The sequence below is a fragment of the Mugil cephalus genome, chromosome 12, assembly GCF_022458985.1.
Source record: "Mugil cephalus isolate CIBA_MC_2020 chromosome 12, CIBA_Mcephalus_1.1, whole genome shotgun sequence".
Taxonomy (NCBI): Eukaryota; Metazoa; Chordata; class Actinopteri; order Mugiliformes; family Mugilidae; genus Mugil; species Mugil cephalus.
Genome location: NC_061781.1, coordinates 16,446,649 through 16,462,887, shown reverse-complemented (window position 1 = coordinate 16,462,887; position 16,239 = coordinate 16,446,649). Strand labels below are relative to the sequence as shown.

The window sequence follows — 16,239 nt, the reverse complement described above, 5'->3', positions numbered from 1 at the left end:
AGGACACATTCATGTTCATTTTTAATCTGCTGTTTTCATACTTAAGGGCCCACTCTCCACTTGAGGTGCTGCTGTATGATGTAAATGAGAGATTTTCTCCCATATTTAATGCACTATATTTATTAACTCAGTAGATTAAACCTCATATTGCTTAACCTTGAGAGGATGCATCGCTTTGCAATTCACTGATGGCACAATAGCTCCAACAGATTAGGTGCTGGTAAGCTTTGAGTGGCGAGTTTTACTCCTGTTGCTCTAGAATTTCAACTATTTCCTCTCGATCACAGGCCCAATGCTTTCCAATGAATAGCTTCTCCCATGCCAGATCTCTTGTAAAATGAAAACATGTGTTGCTTCAAAAGCTGAGTGTGCATAACTGTATAAAAATGGGCATGAGTACGGATACTGAAATTCGCGAGGCTGCAGAGAAACTGTAGTTGAGAAAGTCAAAATGAAACCAATCTCTTTAATTATTAAACAGACCTTCTAGATGTTTCCAGATTACAGAGACGTCTCCTTAAATCCGATTACCGTACGAACTTCTGTAATCAGCCAGAGCGTGAGTTTCTAGTAGTTTCTGTCATGAGACACATGATAGCTTATTTGTGGATGCAGGCAAGCGAAGATTAGGTGTAGACGGTTTGATAAGAAGTTAGTGTTGGAAGGTTAATAATAATAAAAAGTTGGGCATATTGTTGAAGTTAAATGATTACTAATTTGTGCAAATATCTCTGCACAAATGGCATCTTAATTCTTTTATTAATGTGTAGTAAAGTTGTCACAGTTAACGATGCAATGGATTAGCGTAATTTCATTTTGTAATACCAGTATATAGTTGCTTAAAATGTATTTAACTGACCAGACATAAGAAAAATTAAAAAATTACCACCTCACTGCAATTTTATAATCTTAGCAATTATATTATAATTACCAATTTTAGCAATTTTAGTTACCATTCCACACTGTATATACATCAGAATCAGCTTTATTGGTCAGCATAAAGTCTTTATATTTCTCTTGTCTGCGCTGCTGTGACAAGGAAATTTCCCATACGTGCGATAAATGAAGAATGTCTTATGTCTTTTAGGCCGTTATAAACAGAGGTAATTGGCTGAGGCGATTTCTAGTGGGCGTTTTCAGTCGCGTCACGGGTGTGCTACACGTGTGGGGCGTGGAATTTAAGGAGGATAAGCAGCGTTGTTGTCAGATGCATCATACAGCTTCTGTGAAACTCAAAGAGGACGCACACAGCTGCTGAAGCCAAAGCAAGAGCGCGGAGAACTGCGTGGGTAGAAGAAGTAACACATCTCCGGGAGAGAGCCTCCGCATCTTCTTCTTCTCCTTCCTCATCATCTTCTTCTCCATTCATATCTCCCCCATGGGGCGTGGAGCTTTAGCATCTTTAGCTAACACTTGCTGCACAAGGTACATGTTCAGTGTTTTGACAGTGGAGCCGGTGAGTCTGTGTGTAAACTTGTTTTTGTGTTAATTTTAATTCACCATGTAAAATGTATACGCCGAGTTAACCCTGTGAAGGTCGGTAATGTCAGCCCTCCTATCACCAATTATATTGTGAAGCTGACATCAGACCTATGCGTTAGCGCTGACGTCAGCCAGGAAGAAATGCCAGAGATATTTTAAAGCGGACACGGGAACAGCATTATATGTAACGCCTTAAATATCCACGCACGACTCGTTCAGTATAGAGAGGAAAAATAAAAAGACAAAAAAAAAAAGAAAAAAAAAAGCGAGGAGTCTTTTAAGATGCGCAGCTTGTGCGGTTGAATGAATGAGTGACTGTTCTAGAAACTTCCTTTCACCTGATTGGTGCGTCGCTGCCTACACACGCTGGCCGTGGACTTGGTGACGCCTCTTCCTTGTATTCACAGAGGTTTACGGCCGTATCTTACCATTGATTAAAGAAGCATTGTTCTGCTGCATGCAACGCTGTCCGTGATGCAGCCTGCTCCATGGTGGCATCAACAGACCTTAACCTCCACTTCAGCCTGGATTGCATACGTCCTAATTGCAGCATTATAACTCTATTCTCTTTTTTTAATTAAGCTACTTTGACCTGTGTAAGAGAAACATTCATCTGGAATACGTGTGCTCAGAGTAACTTCAGATGTCTTGGGTTTAATTGTTATGTGCACTTGATATTTAGCATCTGGTCTCTGCTCTACCCCTGGGTCCTGTTAGTTTATCTCACTTGAGGTAATCCCTACATGTCAGGGCTGGTTTGTTTTGGCATATTTTCTTTTTGAATACCTGGCACAGACAGTCATGTAGCAGAGTCTAAGTTTCTTCCCTGCTGGAAGGTAATTGCTTGCTTGGGCAATTCTGTAGCAGAGAGAGTAAGAAGGGTTTTATTTTTTATTTTTTTTTGGCATTGAACTCAGTGAATGTCAGTAGATACTGGGATACAAGGATGGTGATTATGTTTTAGTCCTGTATCATACAGCGCAGAAAATAAAATTACACTTATTCATTGAATGACCTTGCTGTATTTCAGAGGCAGACCCTCTTGGGCAGTGTTCACGGTGAACGCATGGGAGTGTAGCCCGTGTTGATGAGATGGTAAAATGAAAACAAAGACTTCTTTTATAGGGAAGGATTGGTTATGCATAAAGCATGGCTGTGAAGACGAAAGCGTGGGCTTATTTTCTACCATGCATGGCAGACTGAAACCTCAAGAGAGGTCAGACGTCCAAGTGTGTGTGCGTTACGTCGACAGAAAACAGATGTGCTCACACAGCCCCTTGCATACTAGTTTTTGCTGACATAGGAATCTAATTTGACCCATTTTATTATTGTCTCGCAATTGTCTGTTGAATTTGGGCTATTTTGCGCGTTTATATGGAACTATAGGTCATAGGTTGAGCTTGAACTGGATTTTCTATTTCTAGGCTGGTGATGCATGAAGTGAGTGAATCGGCATTAGGTGTGTATAGCATCATAAAATGAAAACAATTACTTTTTTAAACCGTCATTGTTTTGTGGGATTACGTACTCAACATTTGCATCTCCTTCATTTTAGTTTATACATGGTCTAAGCCAAGACTGGCACAATTCTGTTAAAGGTAGAAGCTGTCGTTGAATTGCACAGTTTGTTGTCTTACATAATATCTCTTTCAAGTGTTTACAGTGGAGTGGAGTTTTTGTTTAAAAAGGATTAAGGAGAAACGTAATAAGAAGGTTAAACCCAATGACTTGCGCTGGCGTCTACTTTGAATAAATTCAAATTAGCAACCTTACTGGTTTTTACGTGGTTTTATAAAGTAATTTGCCATTTTTTTCCCATTAGTGATTTTGTCAATTTCATGTTGTGGATAATGTGACGTTCAGTTTGACACTAATAACATATAGACACCACTTTGTGCGTCTACTTAGTCGTCAGTGAGGCTGTTGTTAAATGTAACGCTTTTGTGTTCAGTGTTTTGTCCTCTCAAATCAAGGCTCTAATGAGGTGTTTGTCTTTGCTGTCTTGCAGGAATGTTAACTGTAGGCTTTTCTAGACCAGAAGTCTACAACATCCTCCACTAAAAGTAGAACGACCTCAGTGCCGGTGGATAACCCCATCCGAAGCACACCTAGTGTATTTGACCTGACGGTGGATCCTACGCTTCCATCCAGACAGCAAACCAAAGCAGAGCACTTCCATTGCTCCTTTTTTTTTATAAGTAACATCCATAGCCTTGACTATATAGCTGTGACCTTCACATCAAAGAGTTTTTTTTTTTTAAAGTAACCTGTAAAAATGGGCCCTGGAATGGAGGCAGCGGACATAGCTGTGGTAGCACTGTATTTTGTCCTGGTGCTAGTCATCGGGTTTTTTGCTATGTGGAAAGCCAACCGCAGCACAGTGAGTGGCTACTTCCTGGCTGGACGCTCAATGACATGGATAGTGGTAGGCGCATCGCTCTTCGTCAGTAACATTGGCAGTGAACATTTCATAGGCCTGGCTGGGTCCGGAGCCGCGAGTGGCTTTGCTGTTGGAGCATGGGAGTTTAATGCACTTCTACTTCTGCAGCTTCTCGGCTGGGTGTTTATACCTGTGTATATCCACTCAGGAGTCTACACTATGCCGGAGTATCTGTCGAAACGCTACGGCGGCAACAGGCTAAAAGTTTACTTTGCTTTCTTGTCAGTGTTGCTTTACATTTTTACCAAGCTGTCTGTGGACTTGTATGCTGGAGCTCTCTTTATTCAGGAGTCCCTCGGTTGGAACCTTTACCTGTCTATTGTTTTGCTCATTAGTATGACGGCTCTACTCACTGTCACTGGTGGATTGGTGGCAGTGCTGTACACAGATGCCCTTCAGGCGGTGTTGATGATTGGTGGAGCCCTAACACTTACCATTATCAGCCTGATCAAAGTGGGTGGGCTCGAGGGTGTCAGAACTAAGTACATGCAGGCAGTTCCTAATGTTTCTGCTATAATGGCCGCCGGGAACTACACTTATTCACCTTCCTGCCGTATTCACCCTAAACCGGATTCCCTCCGCATCCTTCGAGGTCCCCTGGATGAAGACATCCCTTGGCCCGGATTCATTCTCGGCCAGACCCCTGCATCTATTTGGTATTGGTGTGCGGACCAAGTCATCGTTCAGAGAGTACTTGCCGCAAAGAACATTGCCCACGCCAAGGGCTCAACGCTCATGGCTGGATTTCTCAAGATCCTGCCCATGTTTGTGATAGTCATTCCAGGAATGATCTCCCGCATCATGTTTGCAGACGACATCGCCTGCATCGGGCCAGAGCACTGCATGGCCGTGTGCGGTTCTCATGCTGGCTGCTCGAACATCGCCTATCCACGCCTGGTTATGGCAGTGATGCCGGTGGGACTCAGGGGTCTTATGATGGCAGTCATGATCGCGGCGTTGATGAGCGACCTCGACTCAATCTTCAACAGCGCGAGCACCATCTTCACCCTGGACATCTACCAAACAATTCGGAAGAAGGCGTCTCAGCGCGAGCTGCTGATCGTGGGTCGCATGTTTGTCGTGCTCATGGTGGCCATCAGCATTGCTTGGGTGCCCGTCATCATCGAGATGCAAGGTGGACAGACTTACTTGTACATCCAGGAAGTTGCCGGCTACCTCACTCCGCCAATCGCCGCCCTGTTCCTGCTAGGTGTGTTCTGGAAACGGTGTAACGAGACGGGCGCGTTTTGGGGAGGGATGACCGGCTTCACGCTAGGTGCACTGCGACTGATCCTAGCTTTTATCTACCGCCAGCCTCGCTGTGATCAGCCTGATGATAGGCCTGCCTTCATAATACATGTCCATTACATGTATTTTGCAGCTGGGTTGTTTTGGCTTTCCGGCTTGGTGGCAGTGATTGTAAGTTTGTGCACCTCTCCGCCGGACGTTGAGCAAGTGCGCACCACCACAGTGTGGGGGCTCCACAACATCGAAAAGGTCCCCGCAAAGGACCGAGAGGAAATGCACCGACTGACGAAGAGCCACTGCAATGGAGATGGGAGGCCCCGTGAAGAAATGCCCGCTGATGTCAAAAAGGAGAAGTGCGTAGATGGGGCAGATGTCAAACTTCTGTTCCCATTCACTGATCACGACCCAGCGACCCCAAGTACAGAGACATCCGCTGCCAACACCCCTGCAGAACATTTTGGTAATGGAAGGATGGAGATGCTAAGAGCAGAAGAAGGCTGCCATGGTAATGGGGAGAGGAGCCGGTGCATGCGTTTAATGGACTGGTTTTGTGGATACAAGGAAGGGGAACAGAGCGCTCAACAAAACGCGATGAAGGAAGATCCGAGTGTCATTGCGGAGATGCTGTACGAGCCACCCAGAGTTAAACTCTTCCTCAACTTGGGCCTACTATGCGTCTGCTCTGTGGGCATCTTCATGTTTGTGTATTTCTCACTGTAGTCGAACCCTGCGCTGAACTAACAGGGACTGGTGCGAGGGCTTTTATAGAGGAGAAGACATGTGGGAGGTTTGGGGCTGTTACAAACATTGAAGTTTTCAGAGATTTGAGAAGTTTTGTCTGTAATATTTACAGTTGTCTTTTGTAGCTCCTTAACAGGCATCTAAGCTTATTCTAATCATTTTTTTGAAATGATTAAAGCCTGAACATGGAAACAGTTATACATCTATATGACATTCAATCTGGCACTAGTGTGTCCTTTTTGTATAGCCCTTGTTGTTAATTCTGCATTGAAAATATCTACTGGGATTTCTAGAATTGTATTCTAAGTGAATTGATTATTTGCCTTATTTGACATATGCACTCATCTTTGTTTAGTTTTGTGTTTTTTTTTTTTGTGAAATACAAATGTATCATATGATTTAAGCTTTTTTATTTTAACTTTGTTTTTTTTGACAGTGACTGTAGGCTTAGCTGCTGGTAGTAGCACACATACAGTATATGTTTGTCTGTAGTAATTTTAAATTCCCTTATATGTTGTAGGCCATGACAGTTTTATACAAGTTGTGGCCGCTTAACACTGATTATACTTATTATCATGCTATATCAATAGCTCTTCAAGTATGTGATTTTTTTTATATTATTATTATTTTTTTATTGTTCCCTGAATGGTTATTTTGGGCTTCTTGCCTGAGAGAATGAAATGAAATCCACACCTCTATTTTTAGAAGTGGTCTATTATGAATTTTGGGAAAACAAGAATTAATACTAAGTGCTATGAAGAATTACTTTGATGCCGGTGTTGCATAGGGCCATTATGTTTATGGTGATCTTTAAGACTATTGGTTTGATTTAGTCGACTGGAATTGTTGCATTTAAAATGTTTTATTAAAGCTTACAGTTGGTATTTGGTATCTTCAGTATGTCTTTAGCACATGCAAGAGAGCGAAACAAGCACAAGATTAGAAATCTTTCTTTTCGAGTCAAGAGGAAGAAAATAATGTAGATGGTACATTTGACTGTGCAAGTTGTCACCAATGACTAAATTCCAGTCACACCTGCAGCTGTATTTCAATTTCTAATGGTTTATATACTGTGTTTTCTACTACTGTGTTTTTATCAAGTTTATTTTTTTGTGTGTTTGTGTGTGTGTGTGGCTGTATTCTGTGTTATAGTTCAGAACCAACAGCTTTACATGCACTACTATTGTATCGTAACAAAAAGCCACAAGTACCAATGCTCATGATTCTGTATCGGTTTTTATTTTTATGCATATCTCATTTTATGTTTCACGTAATTGGAAATACGTGTTGGGTCTGTTGCATTATGTTGTGTACACTATGTTTCAGGACTCACTGCACCATTCGTAATACGTATTTCTTCTATAGTTAAGCTATATCTTGTGTATCTACTGTGTGTCGGTTTATTTCTAGTGCACTGCGGTACTGAAATGCATCTAATCTAGATTCAAGTGCATCTTTTATGAACCTCCTACCAAATGTGTCTTAGTGTGCAATGCTTAGGTGGAAAAAAAAAAACACAAGACAAAGAACACAAAAGCCTGTTGTTTTCATCTCCTAACAACTGTTGTTTAAAGCCGTGTCATAAATCAGCTTTCTCATGTAGTATGTTTTAATTTAGCGGTTGATTAGTGCATAACAAAAATGACATTTTAAACACGTGTGTCTTTATTAGCTGAACAAATTTAGTCACAACATTATCAAGGGTAATTATATCAGATGCATAAAGATGCCGGCCTTCTGGATTTGGGTCATTAATTCCACAGTGTAATGTATCATCCATTAAAACCTCAGACTACAAAAGATAAAGGAATAATACTGTGTTCGTGTATGTTTTGGGCTCCAGTGTTGTGTGACGACAGGCCAATCCTCGTCAATGCCAGGCATAAATTATGCACAATATGGATGAATAATAAAAAATGATGATGGTTGTTTGGGAAAGAGCTTTAAAACCTTAAGTTTCTAAGATCTAAGAAATTATACATTGTTATTTTTATGCCTTTTATTTTTAGAGACTGAAAATAAAGTTTCTGTGACGACCAAAAGACAAATGTGTTTCGTTTCTTCATTTTCTATTAATCACCTGTAAAGTGAGCAGCTTTTTTTTTTGACTGGTGTTCTATTGCACCATCAGGAAAAAAAAAAATTTTAGCGATGATTGGGGGGATCAGGTGGTTCCAAAATGCATGAAGTTTAAGCAGAGGTGATTCTATAGTCTAATGGGGACTTAGGCAGAAAAATAAAAACTACTGCATCCTTTTATCTCGTAGATGAATAACTTATTTAACTTATTTTTGATTTGAATAGGGCGCTATTCTTGCATGACCTTTAAAAAACCATGCACGCGTCCTGTAACCGGACTGAGTGTAGAGTTGTGTGAGATGGGGGGGGGGGGGGTTGATGAGCTGCGTCTCTGAGTCTAAGCATCTGTTTTGCAGAAATTGCCAAACAGCTTTAATTTAGTATTTGTGTACGCCACTTTGCAGATCCCCTCATGTGGTTTTCAATTCAACGTTTTTTTATTTATTTTTTGTTTACAACTTCTAAATAGCTGCATTGTGTTCCAGTACGACGTGATGAAACCCTTTGTGTGGTGATTGAGATGTTTTCAAATCTTTGGAGGGATGAAGAAATTCACAAATAATAATAATAAAGCCGCGCCTTTCAGCATTTCCTATACATGAGGCATTTCTGTTATTGTTTACCAGGATTACTTAAAACCCCGACGAGGCCCTATTAATCCACTCAGAGTCAGACAAGGATTGGGCGATTCCAGGCTTCTTGCCACAATGTTCAACCGATAAAAAAGCCTGAATCAGCTGCGTACAAATCTCCACTTCTTACCAGTTTGGCTCTTTACATCCTATTTTTCCCCTCGGCTGACTAAACCTCACATCTCTGTAGTTTTACATACTTAAGAGTGGATTAAAAATCATCTTTCAGCGCTGAATTCTAATTGGTACGAAGCCCAAACTCCAGTATGTAAAATGTGAATGTCAATATAATTTTAGACCATACAGTTACGTAACCTTTTGATTAATATCCTGTTTTTCAAAATGACACAATCAACACCACTGAATTTATCTCTTTTAGTCAGGGGGTGGCATTTAGAGGCCATGATCTGTATCCCCATTCAGACAGTGACTCATATCCCTGATATCCTATGACTCTAAACAACAACAAGTTAAAATGTAGCATGCGCACATGAAAGGGGGCTCTGTGGGTAGCATGTGAAGCATGAATTGCGATAAAATCACCTTTACTTTTACTGACAGGTTTTTTTGGCAGGTGCGTCGAAGTGTCACCAGAAACCTGAATTTCAGGTCCTCACTTCTTTTCAGGAAGAGCTCAGATGTGCTCCGACGTTGTCACGATGATGACCTGTGCTTAAAGCAGCGATTCAGGTTCTCGCATTGTTACCTCAACTGTAAATCTGAATGACTGTGAATGTTTGAACACGCGTGAAGAGGACTGTAATTAATTCACCTTTTCAAGGAACAGAGCTGCACCCTTCCACATGCCTCAGGCTCGTGTCAAATAAATGACTGATTGTCAAACAAGGGCGGATGATGCCTTCTTTATGGATAATACCGTGGCAGCATTTTCTCTTTCACTTATCCAAATGACTTGACTATTCTTGCACCACTCTTCACTGAAGGCATACTGTATAATGTCTGTCACAAAACACAACGGATCAAATAGATTAAGCGCTGGTGCAAAGTGAACTGCTGTTGGGTTTCCTCAATAAAACCGTGGAGCACAGTGACCTGTGTTGGTTTTCTTTTACATCGTTGCTCTGAGACGGAAAACTACTTTGGATGAATTAATATATAATCCCATCACTCTCACACATTTTTTGCTTACCCCTTCCGCCAGCCTCCACTTGACTCTAGCCCTCCCCCCTGTGCCCCAAGAGGAAACTAATGATATTGTCCTTGTGGAAAAGTACTGGCATCCCGGCCATGCTTTGTTCATTGTCTATTTTGGACAGTGAAAACACGAACAATAGTTAGAGACAAATGCTTGAAATGGACGGATTAGTGAGTCCAGGGGGCTGTGTGTAACATACAAACAAGATTCATCAAATTTCATCTCAACATTGAGACTTACCCAGAATGTATATATGCGATGTATAGATTCCATATATTAGACGTTAAGATTATAGGTCTTAGAATAAGTTGTTGTTAAATATAACAACACACAAGATGCTTAAAAGATACACCAGAAATATAAAAAGGCAATCTATTTAATCTTCACAGGTACACCATGCAAAGTCTCTTCATTATTGTGGGATTATCATAGTCTCTCATTGATGATCAAAGGAACGGGCGACCCTCCAGAGGACAAGCACTCGCAGAAATTGAATGAACGGAGGAAAACAAAGGAACATTTAGCTAATCAAATGGCTGATGTTACAGATGGATGGTTAAGATGAGGCCTCAGGCAGTAGCTGGGGTCAAGGTAAGTCAGCTCTCAAAACAGGCAGAGTTCACTGAGGTTCTTTGCATGAAGGTTGAGTGAAGGACTGTCAATAAATGTTGCATTTACTATTAGGATGGTGGTCTGCCTTCCTCAGTATTTCACTGTTTCTACCCTTCATTAACTATCACAAAATCTTTAGATATTTGAATGCTTTCCACATGAAACCAGATATAGAAACATACAACCTGTGGTCCAGTTTTATGAAAGTGCCCCAGTCAGTCTAAAAATCTGGAAGAGATGTCCTTTAACGGGCAGAGATGGCCCCTTTCAAAGTGCATTTTTTACACAATAATTTCTTGCCTGTCATAAATCATACCACACACTTTCCAGATCTGAAACAGCATTCACATGCTCCTCATGGGATGCTCTCATTTTCTGACCTGGAAAGTTGTTTTTCTGACCACAGTGTATTCATGTGGTTTTAAGTCAAAATAATCTGGCAACAACAATGCCACACAGAAGATGTGTTGTATTTTTTCAGCAGCAGCACATTGATGGCTGTTTACAGCGTGGTATTTGTGTGACAACATAAACCAAGGAGAGCCGTGACATATGATTACTATGTACAAGTTAATTACAAAAAAAAAATGTTTCTGCGCATATGACATCAAATACAAGGAGCGTAGAGGTTTTCCAAAAATCATCAAAGTTATCACCTGGGGTTTTCTTCCTGTAAAGATGTAAAAATGTCATTAAAATGTCATATTATAGTTATTCAGTAACAGTTGTTGTCTTTGAAGCCCATATGAAAATTATTGCTCAGGTTTACTGGACTGTTTTATTCTTCCTGGCCTTTCCTGATAAAAGACTTCATGCTACTGAGTAATTAGCTTTAGCTGTGACGACTGGTATGAAAACCAGCTTTGTGAGGAAAAACAGCAACAAAACCTGAGAAACTGTTTAATGTTTACACGTATAGACATGTTAAAGCTCATTTTACAGGGCACTACAATAAAAGTATATCTTTGTCACAGGCTCCACCTTGAAGGTTACAACCACAATGTTGCTGATGATTTGTGTATTTGTTTTATACTTCAAGGTCTTTTAGTGGTAGTCCCAGCCCCAGCTGCTATGCGCATTGCATCTTTAGAGGGGGATGCAGCTTTGCACGTAGCTGTACAGCAGAGACACGCCGATCAGGCATAAGATTATGACCACCTTCCTGATCTTCCTAATATTGTGCCTCTGAAACAGTTGTGAGTCATTAGAGAGTGGACATGAGCCTTCTAGGTGTGTTCTGTGATGTCTTGCTTATTCCAGTTCATCCCACAGATACTTGATCACTTTGGGATCTATTGAATTTGGAGGCCAGGTCAACACCTTGTGCTGACCACCGAGGAACATTGTTGCTTTGGGATGGAGCTGCCTGGTCAGTCACATTGTATTAATGTTATTTACTTCTCCTGTTTCCTATTTTAATGTTGTGGATGATCGGTCTAAGTAGTAATTAGTCAGTTCAGTGGAAAATCTCTGGTCTTCAAACCCTCCTCACTCATACAGAGAAGCTCATTTCTATCTTTCCCACCAGAGTCAGTACGTACGTCCTTGACCTTTCTCATTGATTGGGTCCTGTTTGATCAGTCGTGATCATGTACCAGATGTTCAGAAGTCCTGAAGCTCGTCAGCTCATTTAGTGACATGTTTCCAAAGAAAACCTACAGATTGTTGCCAGTTTTCCGGCCTGTAGATGGAGTTCAGAGAACATGTATGAAACTCAAAAGAGTTTAATTTCCGTTAATGTAACTTTGAATAACACGTGTTCATTTCTAAAAACGTACTCCTTTTCCTCCCATGACTAACCAGACATTTTGCCCGTTCCTGTTGGGGTGACAAGCGGAAGCAGCCACGTAGGGAATGTGGTGTGACCTTTCAAACATACAGCAAACACATAGTCGATGCATTCCTGTCGTTCCCCGTTCACGGCCCTGGCTAAACTATGGCGGCATGCCTGGGATTCTGGCTTTAATCCGTGTAATAGGGCTTCAATGGCAAAAGGAAATATTTACCTCCTTTAGAAATAACACCAGGAAGAATAGTGTCTAGCGTCTAGGGGACCCGTGATTGTGAATTAATGAAGCAAATGCTAGAGTCTCCCTTTTCTGCCTGACCAGTGACAAAAACATTCTTGGTTAGTGACAAACATTACTTCTGGGATGTCGAGTGTAAACTGCTGATAAAGAGTTCACTGATATGGACACAGTGAGTTATTGACATGATATACTGGGAAAAAATAAAAATAAAAATCCACAGCAGCCTAGTTTATATGTAACGGAGCAAACCTTATCAACACCCTCATTCTCGTATGTAATAATTTGTGGGGGAAAACAATCCTTATCACATGGGCGGTTAACTACCATGTGACTGAGCCCACTGCTACTGCGACTAGAAAATAGGTGAGGGTGCGTGGAAATTATTGAGAGTGAGTAATGTTTCAAGACCTTTTCTTTTTCTCTTGCGTAAACAGGGGTGGAACTGTATCTACTGTATCTCCCTACCATGTTTTGAATGTCCCAGGGAATACATCTTGGTATGGGAGGAGTGTCGTAATTCAAAAAACATTTTGCTAAATGTCCAATAGTTGTGTTACCACGGCAAAAGTTCATACAATATTAGTGAGAGCATAATTAGATGCATATTAAGAGAGTCAGAAAAGTCTGAAAGGTCTGGAAAACCCAGGATCATCTGTTAATTAGTAGTATGTAGATCCTATCATTTTAATTTATTCTTATAATAATACATCTACAGTACATACTGTAATTGATCATCAGTTCATCCATCTGTGAAGTGTTTTTACATTATATTCATACCTAATCACACATACTGACCGATGCTGTCTCCTTTTTTTGTAGCTACTCATTGAACTGGGCCTGCTAACACTTTCTCAAAGACATCAACAAACACAACAATACGCTCCGCATAACTGCTCCTGCCTACCGTTCTACTCTGATCTCTTTAAACTCTTTCCGGTTTCTTAGATGTTCTCTGAACCCCATCTACAGGCCAGAAACTGGCAGCCGTCTGTAGGTTTTCCTTGAAAACACTTCACTAAATGAGCTGACGAACTTGCAGTGGCTTGCAGTGAAGCAAAGTGATTTTTTTCAGTTCATGTTTTAACTGTGCTAACTCTATTTTCTGGAACCCAATCACACATCACTGGATAAGGAAACGCTGAATAGCTTTCGACACTGCAACTGCATGTCTCAACAGAGTGACATGTCTTATTGAGTCACAATTACTTCCCCTGAACTGACTGATTGTTACGTACACAGATCAGCCAGAACATTAAAACCACTGACAGGAGGACTAAATAACATTGATCATCTTGGGACAATGTAATGGTCTGCTGAGAAACTTCTGGACCTGGTGTTCATCTAGATGTTTCTTAGACATTTACTACCTACCTAGACCAGACCAGGCACCCCCACCCCATAGCAATGCCATCAAGAAGTGGCAAACACAAGAACGGTTTATAAAAATGTAATCATCTGCCATGCTAACTAGCTACCTAATTGGTAGCTATCTATAATAGCTAGCTACCAAATAACTAGCTATTTAATAACTAGCTATCTAATAATTAGCTTTCTAATAACTAGCTATCTAATAACTAGCTAGCTAGTTATTAGATAGCTAGTTAGCATGTTCTTAAGAAATGTCCATATTACTCACGCTCATGTAACTCAAATGGGGAAATGTTTGATAAGGTCCAAGTCCAACTGTGAACTCTTTTCCAAAATGAAGGAGGTGAAATGTATGTGGATATGTTGTAATTCTTCTTCATAATTTTATGATGTGCTAATTACTTGGACCCTGCCTTCAGATGGGGTTGTGTTAATCACGTTTATGAGAAGAAACCATATGGACTGAACAGCCCCATCTTGTGGTATACACAAACTTGCAAATGGAAAGGTTTGGATATTTGGAAAGTTCAGAAGAATGTGAGAATTTACCCGCGTTTTTGTAAATTTTGGAAACAGTTCCTTTGTAGACTGCAGAGTTTTATTTGTAGTAATTTGTCTCAAGAGAATGCTGAAATACATTAGCTGATATGTTTATTTGTATGTTACCTCCTAGTCAGTTTGACTAAATTCTTAGCTTCAGTGGTTTCTACACACCAACAGTTGCCTAGCAGCGGTGTTGTCCCAACTTACAGCTACCAGGCCTGTCAGGTTACCAGACGTCTTGGTTTGATCCAGATTCATGCAAAACAGATGAAAATATTAAAAAAATATGGGCTGGTCTCATCCAGTTTGTTGACCATAATTGTTGACCACGAGCTATTAAGACTACAATGCTGCCACCTGAAACCATTTCAGTTGTTTCTATTGTCACTCATTATGTAAGCGTCTAGTGAAAACAGAAGGGCTATGACATAATAATGTCATCACCACTCTGGGTTTTCATTTGATTTGTTAAGCTATCGCCCCCTTTTTTTATTGGCTACGTATGTACCTACCACATCGTAAACTTTTTATTTTTACTTTTCTCCTGCCTTCAACAGCGCATTTACAATGGAAGCGCCCTGACAGATCCAATAAAGAGTAAATAGAGTAAGTCGTAACAAATATGTCAATTGACCTTCCTTTGGACCTTTTCCTGCACAAATTTTTGTGGTCCTGCACGAAGTTGTTCAACAAACAATTCTCAGTCATTATGCACTTGGCTTTGCCCGTGTTTTGAGCTGGAAGCAGGGGCTGAGGTTAGGGGTCGAGCACGAAAAAAATGTTATTCTAATAATAACTAGGCCAGCGAAAGTCAACAATTGCTACAAATGCCAAGAATTGCTCCATTTTGAGCCGACATGTGGACATGTGGTCAAAACATGATTAGGATTCAGCCTCTTCGTGTCAAAATACAGATAAAAAAAATGCCCGTTCTTTGCTTTGAACATGCATAATAGACGGTGCTTATTCACTGTGTACCTGACAGCTTACAGCGTGTTACTCATTTTATCATGTTACTCATTTTATTAGTGCTGCTTCTAAACTCGTGCTCCTGCGTGTGTACAATATGTGTTTGTGTGCACGTCGGTGACGGGAAGAGGGGGAGGGTTCTGTGGGTTTGTTTCATATTTATTTGTTTTATATGTGAAGCATTTTGTGTTACAATTTATTTGTATATTATAATGTTAAACCCAATTGCCACTCTGGAGGTGTATTTCCACTCACTGCAGGTCAGGCGAGATCATCACCTGCTGCAGAATACCTCATGTGGTCGAGTGGAAAAGTACCACAATATAATCTGCTAAGGTCTAACAAATGCATGAAAAGCTGCCAACTGCAGGCCAGTTCCAACATAACACACGGTACGACGTGATTGTTCTATTTCATGATTGGATTATCAACAGTCATCAGATAGACAAAGTGTATTTCAGAAATCTAGAGCTTGTATGTGCAAAAGTAAGCAGGGACAGTACACTCTGTGTGTGTACCTGTGAATCTGCATTTCAGTATTTATGTAACATTCAAGCCTAGCTAGGGGGTTTGTGCTTCACCGGCTTCGGCGAGACTGTCTGCCGTGTGGTTTTCGCATCGTTCTGATGAGACTGTGGTCCAGCCAGTCTTATGATGCAGTCAGAAAGGCCTTTGGTTGTGTCACTCATAGCATTGCTCTCCATAGCTGTTGACACGCAGTGGGAACTGCACTTTTTTTTTCTCTTATATTCTACATTTACTCAATTTGCACACTGTCCTCAATCACATAACTTTATATAATATCATGAAACATAGCCAGGTTGTGCATAATACGTTTTTATTGCCAAAATTGCAACAATGGAAAACTTAAATGCAAGCCAAGGGAATATTCCTAATTTTACAACACAAAACGTGTTCAGATTAACAATTTCAATTCAA

The 16,239-nt window shown here is 40.7% G+C and overlaps 1 protein-coding gene across 2 annotated transcripts; it reads left to right on the top strand.

Annotated features, from left to right (window-relative positions):
* Positions 1 to 1,215: 1,215 nt before the first annotated feature.
* Positions 1,216 to 7,955, top strand: slc5a3b (solute carrier family 5 member 3b). Of its 2 annotated transcripts, none has more exons than XM_047600963.1 (2): positions 1,216 to 1,425; positions 3,491 to 7,955. In XM_047600963.1, exon 2 carries the CDS (start codon positions 3,758 to 3,760, stop codon positions 5,888 to 5,890), a length of 2,133 nt encoding a protein of 710 aa, XP_047456919.1. In that variant the 5' UTR covers positions 1,216 to 1,425; positions 3,491 to 3,757; the 3' UTR covers positions 5,891 to 7,955. The 2 variants fall into 2 exon arrangements, with proteins under 2 accessions (XP_047456919.1, XP_047456920.1); XM_047600964.1 differs by having other exon boundaries at positions 1,216 to 1,456.
* Positions 7,956 to 16,239: the final 8,284 nt, after the last annotated feature.